We start from the raw sequence: 13021 nt of genomic DNA on the forward strand, positions 1-13021 counted from the left end.
AGTCTGATGCAGGAAACTAAAATTTACAAATTACGTGGTAATTCATACAAAGCTGTTGAATTTTTTCTAACTGTATCTCACAGAAGCCTTATTTCCTTCTCAGTCATTAGCATAACTTGAATATCAGTAATACATGATAAAGAGATTACTGAAAGGACTGTAATGTATGATGGATGAGTTATATTATTTGACGGTGAGGGAATTTAGTCACTGCGAATACAGACTTGTGTTAACTAGAGTTCTTTGAACCTGTGTCAGAGTAAGATGCAGTGAAACTTGTCATTGTTTTGTTAGGATTTCCTGTAAAGAACGTGCAAGTATTTATATATGTATATGTCTGAATGAGTTGAATACTGTGTAGTTGCCCTAAATACTACAAGTCAACATGCTTGCTTACTTAGATGTCGCAAAAATTTTTAAGCCTGTTTTTCTCAGGTATTTGCCTTCAGGTTTTCAGGTTTGGAAACAGTAATCAAATGCAGCAAATTTTTAGTCTTAAAGTAAATGATTGTTTTTCTTTTCAGTTGTTCTGATTGGCTCATAAATATTTGCCGAAGAAAGAAAGAGCTGAAGGCTCGCACAGTGTGGCTTGGGTGTCCTGAGAAGTGTGAAGAAAAATACCCCAAAAATGCCATAAAAAATCAAAAATACAACATCTTTACCTTTATACCTGGGGTAAGATTGCTAACTATTTTTTGGTGTTAGGCTGACTATGTGTTCTGCAGTGGTTTTTGATGATTCTGCAAAAAGATTTATTTGCCTCGATTCTTCTTCTGAATTAATTTCAATGTTTTCCATTAAAATTGGTAGTCGAGATCAAGGCTGCATTTTTTCTAAATTCTTTTTGTTTTCAAAGGGATTTTTACTAAAGGAGCGCAGTATGATTGAGTGGTTGGAATTCAGTGAAGCTTAAGAAATTTGAGATGAGTTTCCTTGTACTTTTCTATTCATCATTAGAAATTTGTAATCCTCTTTTTAAAACAGAAGAACTTCTACTCAGTTGGTTGTGAAAATACTACAAAGCATTGACTTCAACTGAGAAATAAATAGTTGAAAATATTTAGTTAATATATTACCGTTGAAATGTTTTGTCCCATAGATATTTTCTCATACTCGTTGCCGTTGTAAAGCATAATAAGTAATGTATTCTTAAACGGGCAACTCCTTAAGAACAAAAAGAAGCCACCTCTTCAATTTATATGATAACAACTAAGAACTAGTTTAGTAAACTAGTACTTTAGGATTTGTATTTCTTATTGCAATTTTAAAAATAGTAATATCTTTTTGGCTTGGAACATAGTTCTTCAGACAGTACTTTTGTTGTGGAATGGAAGGGGTTTTTGTCACTGTTTTTTTCTAAGAAGCCATATTGCATCATATTTTCATTTTTTTATCTATAGTGTTCAGAGTGTATATGAAGACAAGAAACATTACAGTTTTGAAAGTATGGATTAGGAAAAACAATTCTTGTTTTAATGAAGTATAGCAATAGAGATGACAGCTTCTGAAGCTTCTGTAGTTAAAGGCTAAAAATGTATGCTGCCGTGGTATTATAAATGTTACTAATACACTTTTACTAATACCACTCGGGAGTCCTGTGTCCTGTTGCAAAAATTGCATTTCTTCTACATTTGAACACGGACATGCTTTATCTTAAGTTTTTGATCATGCTAGTTTGTAATTGATTCTGTTTTTCTGTCCTCTTTGGTCCAATGAATAGCAGGTGATTTCTAATATAGTTATTTATTAAAACAATTAATGGCTTTGTAGTAAAGAGTGGTCTCTTGTTAAAGAAAAAATGTCACCACAGGCAAATAAAATATTCTCATCTCTGTTGAACAAAGTAAATGTTTTCTTCCAAAGTTTAAATTATTAAATACACTAAAATTGATTAAGCTACATGCATTCCTAAAGGTCACAAAATTCATTAAGCATATAGTAAGCCATTGATTATTGTGATGAGAAGAGAAATCTGCAGTGTAGACTGCAGATTCTAAACTGGATTCGTGTTTCCTATAGGGATCAGCTGTAACTGGCAATTATCATTTGAGAGAGAGAATGTTTGTTCTTTTTTGATCTTTTGAAAATCTTGGTTTTTTTACATTATAGGCAGAAGCAGATTTTTGTTTTGGTGGTAGTATTTGGAAATTCAGTTGTAACTTCAGAATAAAGGGAGATCCTAAACATAGATCCCAACAGCTGGTCAAAACAAAATGTTTCTAATTTTAATTTTAGACTTAAATTAACACTTCTCATTGATTAGAAATACTGTGCAGCTGTCTGGGGTTTTTTTATGCTGTTCCCCTAGAAGTGGTTTGTAGAGAACATAGTTTTATTCGTTCCAAACCCATAAATGTTACTATGTCATAAATACTAACTCCAGTGATTTACTCTGGTTGAAATTTTCATCTAGTGGAGTTTTGTCTTCTGTTTAGAGTTGTAACATTTTTAATGTTACAGTTGGTAATATCCCGTGATTTTAGATCAAAGTGCAAGCTTAAAATAATGTTCAGATTAACAGAATTTTACTTATTGGCTAAAAGAGCTGTAAAACTTCCAAGGTATCTAATTCCCTAACATTTATATAAGGTACTTACTACCTTTAGACCAATTTTTTCAGTTTCCATTTACTCTTTCATATATGGCTTGGTACAGCTACTTAGGAATCTTGTGTAAATTTCCACAAAGAGTATCTTCTGGGATGGGCAGGATTTAAGATCCTTATACCTCTCCTGAACTTCAAAGCAGTGGTCTATTTTATCAGTTTTATGTAACTGGAGACTTCTAAATTTACTTAACTAGACTGAAGTGCTTAGATTTGTATTGAGTGAACTGTCAGTGGTCTGCCAGGATTCAAAAGATTTATAGGAAGGTGCTTTTTGACTCCCACCTTCTCCTGCAAGATGGGTATACTTGCAGATCTGCAGCTCCCAAAGTAGTCTGTAGGCTCTTTTTTTTTTTTTTGACCTGGTATATCAAGTCTTTGTAAACACCTAAACATACTGTTAGAAACAAGGATATAAACTTCATCAATATTAACATAAGGTACAGATTCAAGCTGAATTAGTTTCATTTTGGAAGAATGCTCCAATTTTTCCTACAACTTCAAATTTTTGGCTTTACGGTTTTGTTGGTAAATATCGGAATGGTATTGCATGCTTTTAAAAAAAAATCTTCTAATTTGAGACTGTTCAGGTAACCTATAGCTGAATACTAGTGTAGTGTTCTTGAAAGAAACTGGTAATTTTGAGGTACTGCTACTTTGTGCCAGCCAAAAAGACACGTTGAAATGAACTTCCCCGAATAATTTTCCCTAAGGCATGGGTTTTTACATAATTGAGTAATAAGGTTGGACTGATAAGAGCAATGAATATCTGTCCAATAACTTTGATTTTCATGCAGAAGTCATTGTAGTATTAAATGAATTGTAAGATTAAATGATAGAGACACTCTTTAAATGTGGCTTTTTGGTCTATTTTGAATCTTTTAGCTTTGAAACAATTGATTATCCGTTTCTCAAGTGTCAGTGTCCCAAGTTCAGAAGCCACCTCTGATCATCCTTCTGGAGGTGCCATTATTCTAGCCTATTAGAGAAATACGGCAAGTCTTTGAAGATTCAAAATGTTATAAAAGGAAAAATGTTCTTAGCATTGTATTTATATGTAAAGCAAAGTTAAGAACATGCGCTTGATGAAGTGCTGCTTTTAATTATGAAAGGAGTCTCTGCATCTGTCATTCATTTGGAATACAGGACAGCGTATTCTGTGATAAGGTTACTGTGTCTTCACTTAGAATTTGGACAGTTGTCTTGGAGTTTAGACTGAACCTTTGATTTATTAATAAACAGATCTTATGTACCAATATTTATTGCAAAATAATCTTTTGAGAAATTTATTCCTGATCATTTCTTCTAAATAACTTGAGAAGCCCATGTTATTCTGTTACAATTCTTTTGTAGTTTAAATTTTCTGAAGGTTTAAACCATGATTGCATTTGTACAAAGCCTATTTGACTATGGAAACTGAAAAATACTGCCTTATTCTGAGATTTCCACACAATAGCCATTTGGAAAAAGGGCAGTGTTGATTACCCCTACTCAATAGGGGCACTTAAAAATAGTCCCACTATTTTTAAGAGCAGTGGGAAATGATAATTTTGAAGGAGTGCATCTGACTTGGTTGTAGCCTTTGTTGATTTAAAAACCAAAGGACTTCAGAAAGAAGACCGAGGACTTGTAGAGTTCCTGCCACTGCAAGAGAAGAAACTTCAGTGACTCTGTTGAGACAAGAGAGTTCTGAAGGACTGTGGTGAACGGAAGTGATAAGTTCATGAATCCTATTTTCTAAATGTGCTGCAGCCAGGGCTGAAGGTTTAGAGTATTCTCATAGTGATGCAGAGCAGCAGGTAAAGCCTACTCAAAAAAACCAAAAAACCCAAAAAACCTACTTTTATTACCCTGTAGGATTTCAAATGTCAAAGACTAGGATAATATTTTTGTGTTTTCTGTTCATTTGATGCCTATTATTATTATTACTAAAGACCAGAATGTGAAAATTTTTAAGACAAAAAGACATTGTGAGACAGATAAAACAGAATGTAAGTATTTATACTTAAGAAAAAATTAAGATTTACCTCTAATCCTGTATTTTTAGAAAGAAAAGTTTTAGCAGTTAAAAATGAAAATATAATATAAGCGATGAAAGTTCAGATACTCACAGATTTATTTTGCTTTTTTAATTGATATTATAAAAAAAAAATTTTAAAATCTGTTTTAACTCATAAATGTGAAGGTAACTATTGTAGATATAAAATTCTTGCAAGATGCTTCTACAAACATCTAAATTCTGTTTACTGTTAAAATTTCAGAGTAAGTCTTTGTGCAGTGATCTTCATATATATTTAATATTTGAAAAGATTTATTTCACATAGTACAGTTTTCAAAATGTCAACAATGTAGCAAATTGCTTTTTCAGAGTGAAAAAAGACGTTAGTATGAAAGGATTTTTCTCAACACAAATTGCAGGATAATTTTAAAATTACATGTAATACCTTGCATATAATACCTTGCGACGATATATAGCATATTGTGGTATATAGTACTATAGTAGTACCATATAGAGTACTATGTCATATAATGGTTTTATATCCAATACCATGAAAAAATGAATTTTATTTATATTATGGATACAAATTTTAAGGCATTTATCTATTTTGTGTTTTTCATTTTAGGTTTTATATGAACAGTTCAAGTTTTTCTTGAATCTCTATTTTCTCGTCGTGTCCTGCTCACAGTTTGTACCGGCATTGAAAATAGGCTACCTGTACACGTACTGGGCTCCTCTGGTAAACAGAAAAATACTATTAAATAGAGGTTTTTGGGGTTTTTTAATCTCACATGAAAAGTTTGTGTAACATACGTTTCATAGATTTGCATGCTAAACTGCAGTGAGTATGGTATGTGACAGAAGTAAAAGTGCATTTGAAATTAAGGTATTTTACAGCAGATATGCCAGAAGCTTTTGTTTGATATCCCTTCCTTCCACCTGCCTACCATGCTCCTGCCCCACAGCCTGGGAGTTCCTTTTGTTGAATAGCTAGTCTAAGTAGTGCTCATTTCTGGCCGCTGGTCACTTGAGAGGTTTAAACAAGCAAACCCCAAAAAACTCCAGCTAGTGGAGACCCTCATGTGATAACACAGGTAATTTACGTGTTAAATTCCTTTCAGTGTATTATTTTTGCTCACTGTTTCATGTTTTCAGGCCAGGTCAGAATTGAAAGCATAAATCTTTTTTATTTCTTTTTTTTGATCATATCTTTTTTTTTTTTTTTCCCCAAAAAATTGAGATAAAATATTGTAAGCCATGGTTAAAGCAGCAGGAAAATGCATCTTGAAATTAAGTTATTCATAAAAATGATTTTCCTGATTGATTGCTCTACCAGTTGTGCTGGCTTCCTTTCAGTATATTTTTTTTATATCATTGACCCCTTTCCAATATTTTCTTGGGAAACTGTTTGAATTGGTTGTTTCTGACTCAGGTCCTAAGGTTAGGAAATTGTATTCTCTTCCAACGAGGCCAGTTTGGTAGTCTGCCATCTGTATGCCCATGATGTGGAATTCTTTTCTTGTTTATAACCAGATCATTACCTTCTCTTTCACCTTCCTTCTGGTCCCTCCACTCCAGATTTAAAAGCAAGCCAGGGAGAACAAATGCTTTATTTTCCAAATTCATAAAAACTGTTATTTTTCAGTAGCATTTATTCTCAGTGGTATTCAAGAGGAACAGTGACATGCTGACTACTTGAGTAAAGGTCGTTTTAAACAAGTCAATAGAGTAAATATTCTGGATTGATTTCATTGTTTTAATTGTTGCAATGTGTCCTTTTAAGTATTGATAAATGGAGAGGTTGTCCTGGAGGTTCTTCACACCTCTATTTCCAGACAACTTTTGGCTTCTGCTGCAACAAAAAGCACTCTCAAGGCAGAAAGCTTGTTCAACAGTGGGATTTGAAATGGATATTTACAAAGGGCTTTGTCACTGACCCAGTAAGAAAAGACAGAAGGCAACCTGGGTCTGGAAGTTGGTCTCTTTACTCAAGTGCTGTGTACAGCTCTGTGTTAGTGGGTTAGTAAGGAAAAAAAATCACTTAGCATCTCAACCCATCTCATCCCTTCCTAAAGAAGGGAGAAAATACTGTTATTTCATGAATGCCAGTAGTTTGTTCTCTATAAACATGTTTGTCTTATTAGAGGATATTTTGTTTCCCAGTTTTCATATGCAGCTTGAAAACACAACAGTATCTCAGTTAGTGCGAGATGTACTCTTTTTTGCTAAACTCACTTGTTTCTACTTGAATAGCTTTTTTACTAATGATTAGCCTCCAGGTAAGAGTTTAATTGGATGTTGAGTAAGGCTCACTATGTATGATGAAAATACAAATGATTTGAGTTAAAGCCATTGGGCTGTCTTTGTTGCTTAATGAATAAGTTTGGTTTTCTTTGAAGGGCGTGTAATTGCTGATGAATTTTCAGTAATCATCAGAGGAGGAGCTATGACTTGGCTTATATTCTCTCAAGATTTTAAAGGAAAAGAAATATTGTTCGACCTGATACTTAGAATCAATTGAATAAAAGTTGACTATGGGCCAAGAGATGTTTGGAGTTTTTGCTGGAGTGTGTTTGGTTTTGGGGATGTTTTTTGTTTTGGTTCGATTTTTTTTTTTTTTTTTTTTTTTTTTACTTCAACAGTTACTACAGCGAACAGTAATGACACAGTTAGATCAAGCACTGGAGTTCTTCAAACATGATTGTATTGTACTGGTTTGTTGGCATTTGCACAGTAAGGAATGGACTTCTCATTTTGAGAAGATGAGAAACGTGCAAGTTTAATGGTAGGCAGTATGCTAAAGATATTTAACTGCTGACGGGTAAAGAAAGATGACACTTTTGGGAAAGTTTCAAGTTCCTTTGAGCAAATGAGGAAGAAGTGAAATGTCTGTCTTAAATTGTTCCTTGTCACAGTCAGTTGTATTGAGCTGTCTAGCAAGGTATGGTGACTGCTAGGGGAAGTTCTTGTGGTTAACACCTTGCATTCTGTGCAAGGTCTAGTTAATTAAGGTCTAGTTAATGAGATACATGCAAGTGGCAAATACATTCAAAGGTTCTTCAGGAGTACCTTTTTTTATGCTGTTGAAGTATCTATAGTGCCTTAGCTCATGAAAATGCTGCTGCCAGAAAAGGGTAAAAACCTTCTCATTCAGTTATGCCCTGGAAGTGATAAGGAATGCATTTCACAGAGGCACTTTTTTGTTCTACATAGTTCTAATATAATTGTTGTAGGTTATGTAAACCTGAACAAATAAGAAGTGTTTACCTGTAAGTTCGCAACAGAGTAAGGCATGGAATTTTGAACTGTAAGTGCAAAGCAGCTCTTGCTATTGAAAAGCAGAATTTTAGTCAAGACTCCTTTAGGAAAACTCTACACCTTCACTCCTTTCTTATTGCTGGGAGGTTAGGGGAAGGCTGGCAAACTAACTCTAATGGTATAAATTTTCTTCTAGTGAGGGGAAGAATTGGTAGGTGTTTGAAGCTAGGTAGTTAGTCAGGAACCTTATCTGTTGGAGGACTTGTGAATATTTGATTTTTTTTAGCCATCTTACTTATGGTAATGATAAGATCCCTTTACTGTTGAAAGTCTTATTTCCTTTTCACTGATGAAGAAAGACTGAGCACTGGAGTTTAAGAAGCAAGGAGGCCATGTCTGAGGAGGTTTAGAAAAAGGGAGAGGACACTCTTTAAGTGCTTATCTGTTTCTGTTAACTGTTCTGTATTCTTTCTGCGTTACCATCTTTTGTGGCCAGAGACCATCTTAGTTGCATAGAGCACACTCTGTGCTTTCAGCAGAAGCTGCAGTGGCACAATTCTGTGAAATCAGCAGCCAGAGCATTTAGACGCTTAGTTTTTCAGAACAACCCTGATTTTTCTTTGTCAATACTTGTGACCTGTTGGTAGATGGCTACATTTAGGATGGCAACATTAATTAAACTAGCCATCCATTAACCTCTTCATTTCTGTCTGCTAGGAAAAATGCAGTGTACTCAAAAGTAGGATTGGAGATTTCATAAATGTTTTTGGTAAAGCCCTAAAATTTATGGAAGATAGGGAAATATATTTATTGAACTATAAATGCTGTCTGTACCTCATTCAAAGCATTTTAATTTTTTAAATTTCAAATTATGTCTAAATTACATGTATTTGGAGATTGATTTATTCTAGCAAGGTTGGCACAATAGGTGATTTTTCCTTTTCTTTGGACTAAACTAAGATATTATTTTAACAGATTGAAGAAAGCACTAAAGTCCAAATGTGAAAAAAAATAAATATTCTAAGCACATGTTCTTACTCTTCATATTCTTCCTACTTGTGTGTTTCTGCTCTAACTCTTCGAGAATTCTGAATTGCATAATTATATCTTTAACAGGGATTTGTTTTGACGGTCACGGTGGTACGGGAAGCTGTTGATGAATTTCGACGTTACAAGAGAGACAAGGAAATGAACTCACAGTTATATAGCAAACTGACAGTACGAGGTTAGCAAAACCATTTATGTAAATCCTTAAAATATTTCAACTTTTTTTTCTATATACATTTCCTCTTTCTGTTGAAAGAAATGTCTCAAACTGCACTGTTCAGAGTGAAACTGATACTGAACTAAATAAAGTGCTTGATTTCCCTTGATAACTACAGCTGTTAAACTTGACTGTTTAAGAAGTGTTTTAAATCTTTTGTTGTTTGTAAAAGAAAGGTGTATGTGTATAATTGTATATATTTTAGAAGCTTTTTGCTGTTCCGTTCTCTTACTTCAAAGTGCAGTTCTCCTCTGAAACTGATACAGAGCAGTAACTCAGCAACACTGTCAGCTATGTATCAAGTGTATATAGGAAATAAGGGATCAGTAACTAAGAAATACGATCTAATTAAAATTCACTAGAGCCTTTCAGACTTGGTGGATATATCTGTGCTTGAGAAAAGGAAGATGTATTACGAGTCAGCTTCATTATAAAAAATATTGTTTTCAAATTTTACGTATTTTTATATATATTTTGAGATATATGTAGTCATGCAGTAGGAACAGCCAGTTCTCTTTCCAGAGATTGATAAAATGAGAAATCACAGTTATCACTTTCTTTGAATTCGAAACCTCTGACATTTTTTCACATTGGCTTTGAAGGGAATGAAGCTCTTCAACTGCGCAGTGACGATTAAATTTCGTAGGACATTGTAAATTTTAAACATGAGCATAAGTGATGATATAACCTAATAGCTGAGAGGGGTTGTGTTTCCTGTCAGTATGGAGACTTACATTGTTTTCTGGAGTTTGTATACATAAGGAAGCAACTGTAGGGAATATTTGCCTATAGTTCTTCCCTTCCTTGTCAGCTTGAAATAGCCTTATGAAAACTTAGCCATACCACTGTGGAAATTTGCAAACAGGATAGCGATCATTTGTTTAACACGAGTGGTTGCATTGCTGGACTCCAGACCTTTAGAGTCTTTAAGACTATCTGTAAAGAAATGGACTTTCAACAGCTTTTCTTTCAAAGTTGCAATTTAACGTTCTAGTTGGTTTGTTCACTTTTTAGATCTGTTACGGTAGGCCTCTGAACTCTCACCTTTGAAACAGACAGTACAGTCCTAACCTATTCAGTAATAGTGTAAATAATTGAAATTCTTAGTTCTAGAAGCACATGTAACTTTATAGTTACCGCTATGACGTAGATGTCAAGACCAGTATTTGCTCTTTAAAGAGCCAAGTTTGGTGTCTTTTGGGCTTCTTTTTTAACTTAACTTGTTTAGAGTGAATACTGCAGTTTCTAGTGAGTTGCTAGATACTTAAACAGCGTTTAAGAAGAAGACTTGGAATCCTGACTTCCTCTTTTGCAGTTAATGAAATATTTTGTGACATTATGCGCATTTGAGAAACTTTGCATTTTGTAGCTTCTCCTGGAAGTAAAGAAGTTGTCAAATTAAAATTGGAGTTGGTCTGCTTGACGCGGCTGTTTTCTATATATGGAGTAGAGGTTTAAAAGTTATAGAGCAGTATATAAGTAAAGCCCAGCAGTTTTATCAGGAACTGGCATGTTGTAGAGAACAGTGGCTTGTTCAAGAGAAATTAAGTTGTGCTAAAAATCGCCACAAACACTTATAGAAAATAATAGATAATAAATTGCACCTTTTTCATAATACAGGGATCTTATAATAAGGCAATCTGGAGCTGAAAGGTGTCATTTTAGGGCAAAAAACGGAACCTTCTACTATGGAAATTTGAGACTGAGATTTTTACTGTTTTTGAGGAGGCTTTAAGTATCTGTGCAAATTAATAAAGTTAAGTACTAGACTTCTGCAAGCAATTTTTGTAAATAACTTCCAATATAATCTACCTAATTTTTAATACTGGCAGTACTCTTCAAGTGGAAAAATTCAGTTAGGCTTACTATACTAATCTACAACCTAGTGGTTTGGAGAAAGAAGGCTTTGTTACTTGTGAATGAACGAACTTGATACTGATTTAATTAAAAGCCTGGAAATCAATGCCACTCCTAAGAGTGACTTCTCAGAGTGGAACTGCACTTTATATTGCTCTAGCATCTTTTATTTTTCCTAGTGATTTTATGACCTGTCTAGGTTTTACAGTCTTTTCTTTGAAATGAGTATTTTTTTCCATCTCAAAGATGGAGAAACTGACATAGAGAGGTTAAGCAGATTGCCTTTACTCATACTGGACACTTAAAGTTAGCAACATTCAGTGTTACCCTTGGTTTAACGGAACCATATATAGAAGATAAAATTGAGAATTCAATCACTTCTAGTTAGCTCTTTTGCAAAATTGTTTGCTATAGGGAAGCTAAGGTATTTGTAGCAAGAGCAGCAACTGGCATTTGAGTTGCAATTTATTACTTATATAGTGTGGGTAAGCTGATTTCTGAATTAAAATATTTTTGTACAGTGTTGCAATAGATCAAACTCTGGAAGTCTTTGACTACCTAGCAGTGTTAGCTTACTGTGGAGTCATTCTTAGCTTCGTGAACCCCCAAATAGGTAAGACGTGAGTGTTGTCTTGTGACCTACAAGTTGCTAGTGTAAGAAGCACCAGCTTTTTGAAGATGATGGATTCACATTAGTGGCTCTTGAAGACTTAGAATTTATTTTAGTAATTCAATACCTTGAATTAGTATTTGTTCTAATCAGTAAGTCAGCCTTTCTTGTAATAATGAGCTGTTCCAAGCAGGAAGTCAGGGGAGAATGGAACATCTGGTTTAAGTGTTACTTAATTGCACCTAGGCAGTAATGGCCAGCTTAATATCCGCAGACTAATTCTGCTCCATATGAGGTATCCAGTGTTACACAGTTTTCTGTTTGTAATGTAACATGGCAAAGCTCAGTCTTCAGTCATCCCTTGGTGAGTTTGCTGTGTGTAACTTTGTACTTGTTAGGAAGATGAGCCTGTTATACCTGAAGCTTGAACCATTTCTACTTTTACAGCCCTTTATGTCAAGTAATGAAACATGCAAATCAGTAAATGTATTGAATTTGTGAGCAAGTTAATTAAGTGTACCTGTCTCCATTTCTTTCTTGTGAATCTTTCCTCTTGTATACTTTTCTAGATTATGGTATTGGATAAGTTGTTGAGTTTATGATGCATTCTGCTGTCCTTTATTGAGATGTTTGTTGCAAAATCTGCTTTCTTTTTTTGCTTATCAAAGTCTGCAAATCCTTAGTTTTCAGGACTCCAGTGCTACTGGAGATCCTGTGAATTTAATTGCCTTTTTCTGCTTTAGAGCAGTTCACCTATGTATTCTTCTGTAGAGCAGAAACAGCAATGAAAAAAATTTAGACCTGTGCATGCAGGTTTGGGAGGACTTCTTTTTTTGTTTACTAAGAGGCCATGCTACTTTTGGTGCAGCTTCTTGTCTCGTGAACTCAGGTATGAGCATTTAATTGCCTATGAAAACCAGCTGATATTATGCGAAATAATCACCTCAAGTTCATAAAAAAGAAGTTCTCTTTGCAACTAGATAATAAAATTCAAAGCAGTTTTAACTCTTTTTTTTTCCCTTCCCATTCTTGAAGTTGGCAGTCATGCCCTGAACCGTTCCTAGTTAGGTTTGCTTGTACAGTGTCACTGATGTTTTGAAGAAAGAAAAATCAGAAAGAAAATAACCAATTGTAGTAGTCATAGCTGCAAGAGGCATTCATCTATCACTTCATCTCAGGATGTTTAACGTGATTTTTGGAAGTGTTGCAGAACTCTTGCTCACTTTGCAACCTGCAAAGCAAAAGAAAAAATGAATGTCAGTAGAGATTAATTTAATGAAATAATTCCATCTACGCTTCAAATGTGGAAGACTTATGTCTGCTGTATCCTTAGAAGATGTTTAAGGATGTAGTGAAATATAAAATACATATGAAATAAGTGTGAAAGCTAGTATGTTTCCTCTAAAATCAGAGAATTGAGAAGTCTGT

The 13021-nt window shown here is 34.2% G+C and overlaps 1 protein-coding gene across 4 annotated transcripts in view; it reads left to right on the forward strand.

Moving 5' to 3' along the window:
• Positions 1–13021, forward strand: part of ATP9B (ATPase phospholipid transporting 9B (putative)) — a 163819-nt gene that overhangs the window by 23361 nt on the left and 127437 nt on the right. For all 4 annotated transcript variants that reach the window (XM_054057837.1, XM_054057836.1, XM_054057839.1 and 1 more), the window contains exons 3-5: positions 525–675; positions 5230–5343; positions 8979–9087. In XM_054057837.1, the coding sequence (XP_053913812.1) occupies positions 525–675; positions 5230–5343; positions 8979–9087 (374 nt within the window). The remainder of the gene's footprint in view (positions 1–524; positions 676–5229; positions 5344–8978; positions 9088–13021) is intronic.

This window comes from Cuculus canorus, chromosome 2 (assembly GCF_017976375.1).
Source record: "Cuculus canorus isolate bCucCan1 chromosome 2, bCucCan1.pri, whole genome shotgun sequence".
NCBI lineage: Eukaryota > Metazoa > Chordata > Aves > Cuculiformes > Cuculidae > Cuculus > Cuculus canorus.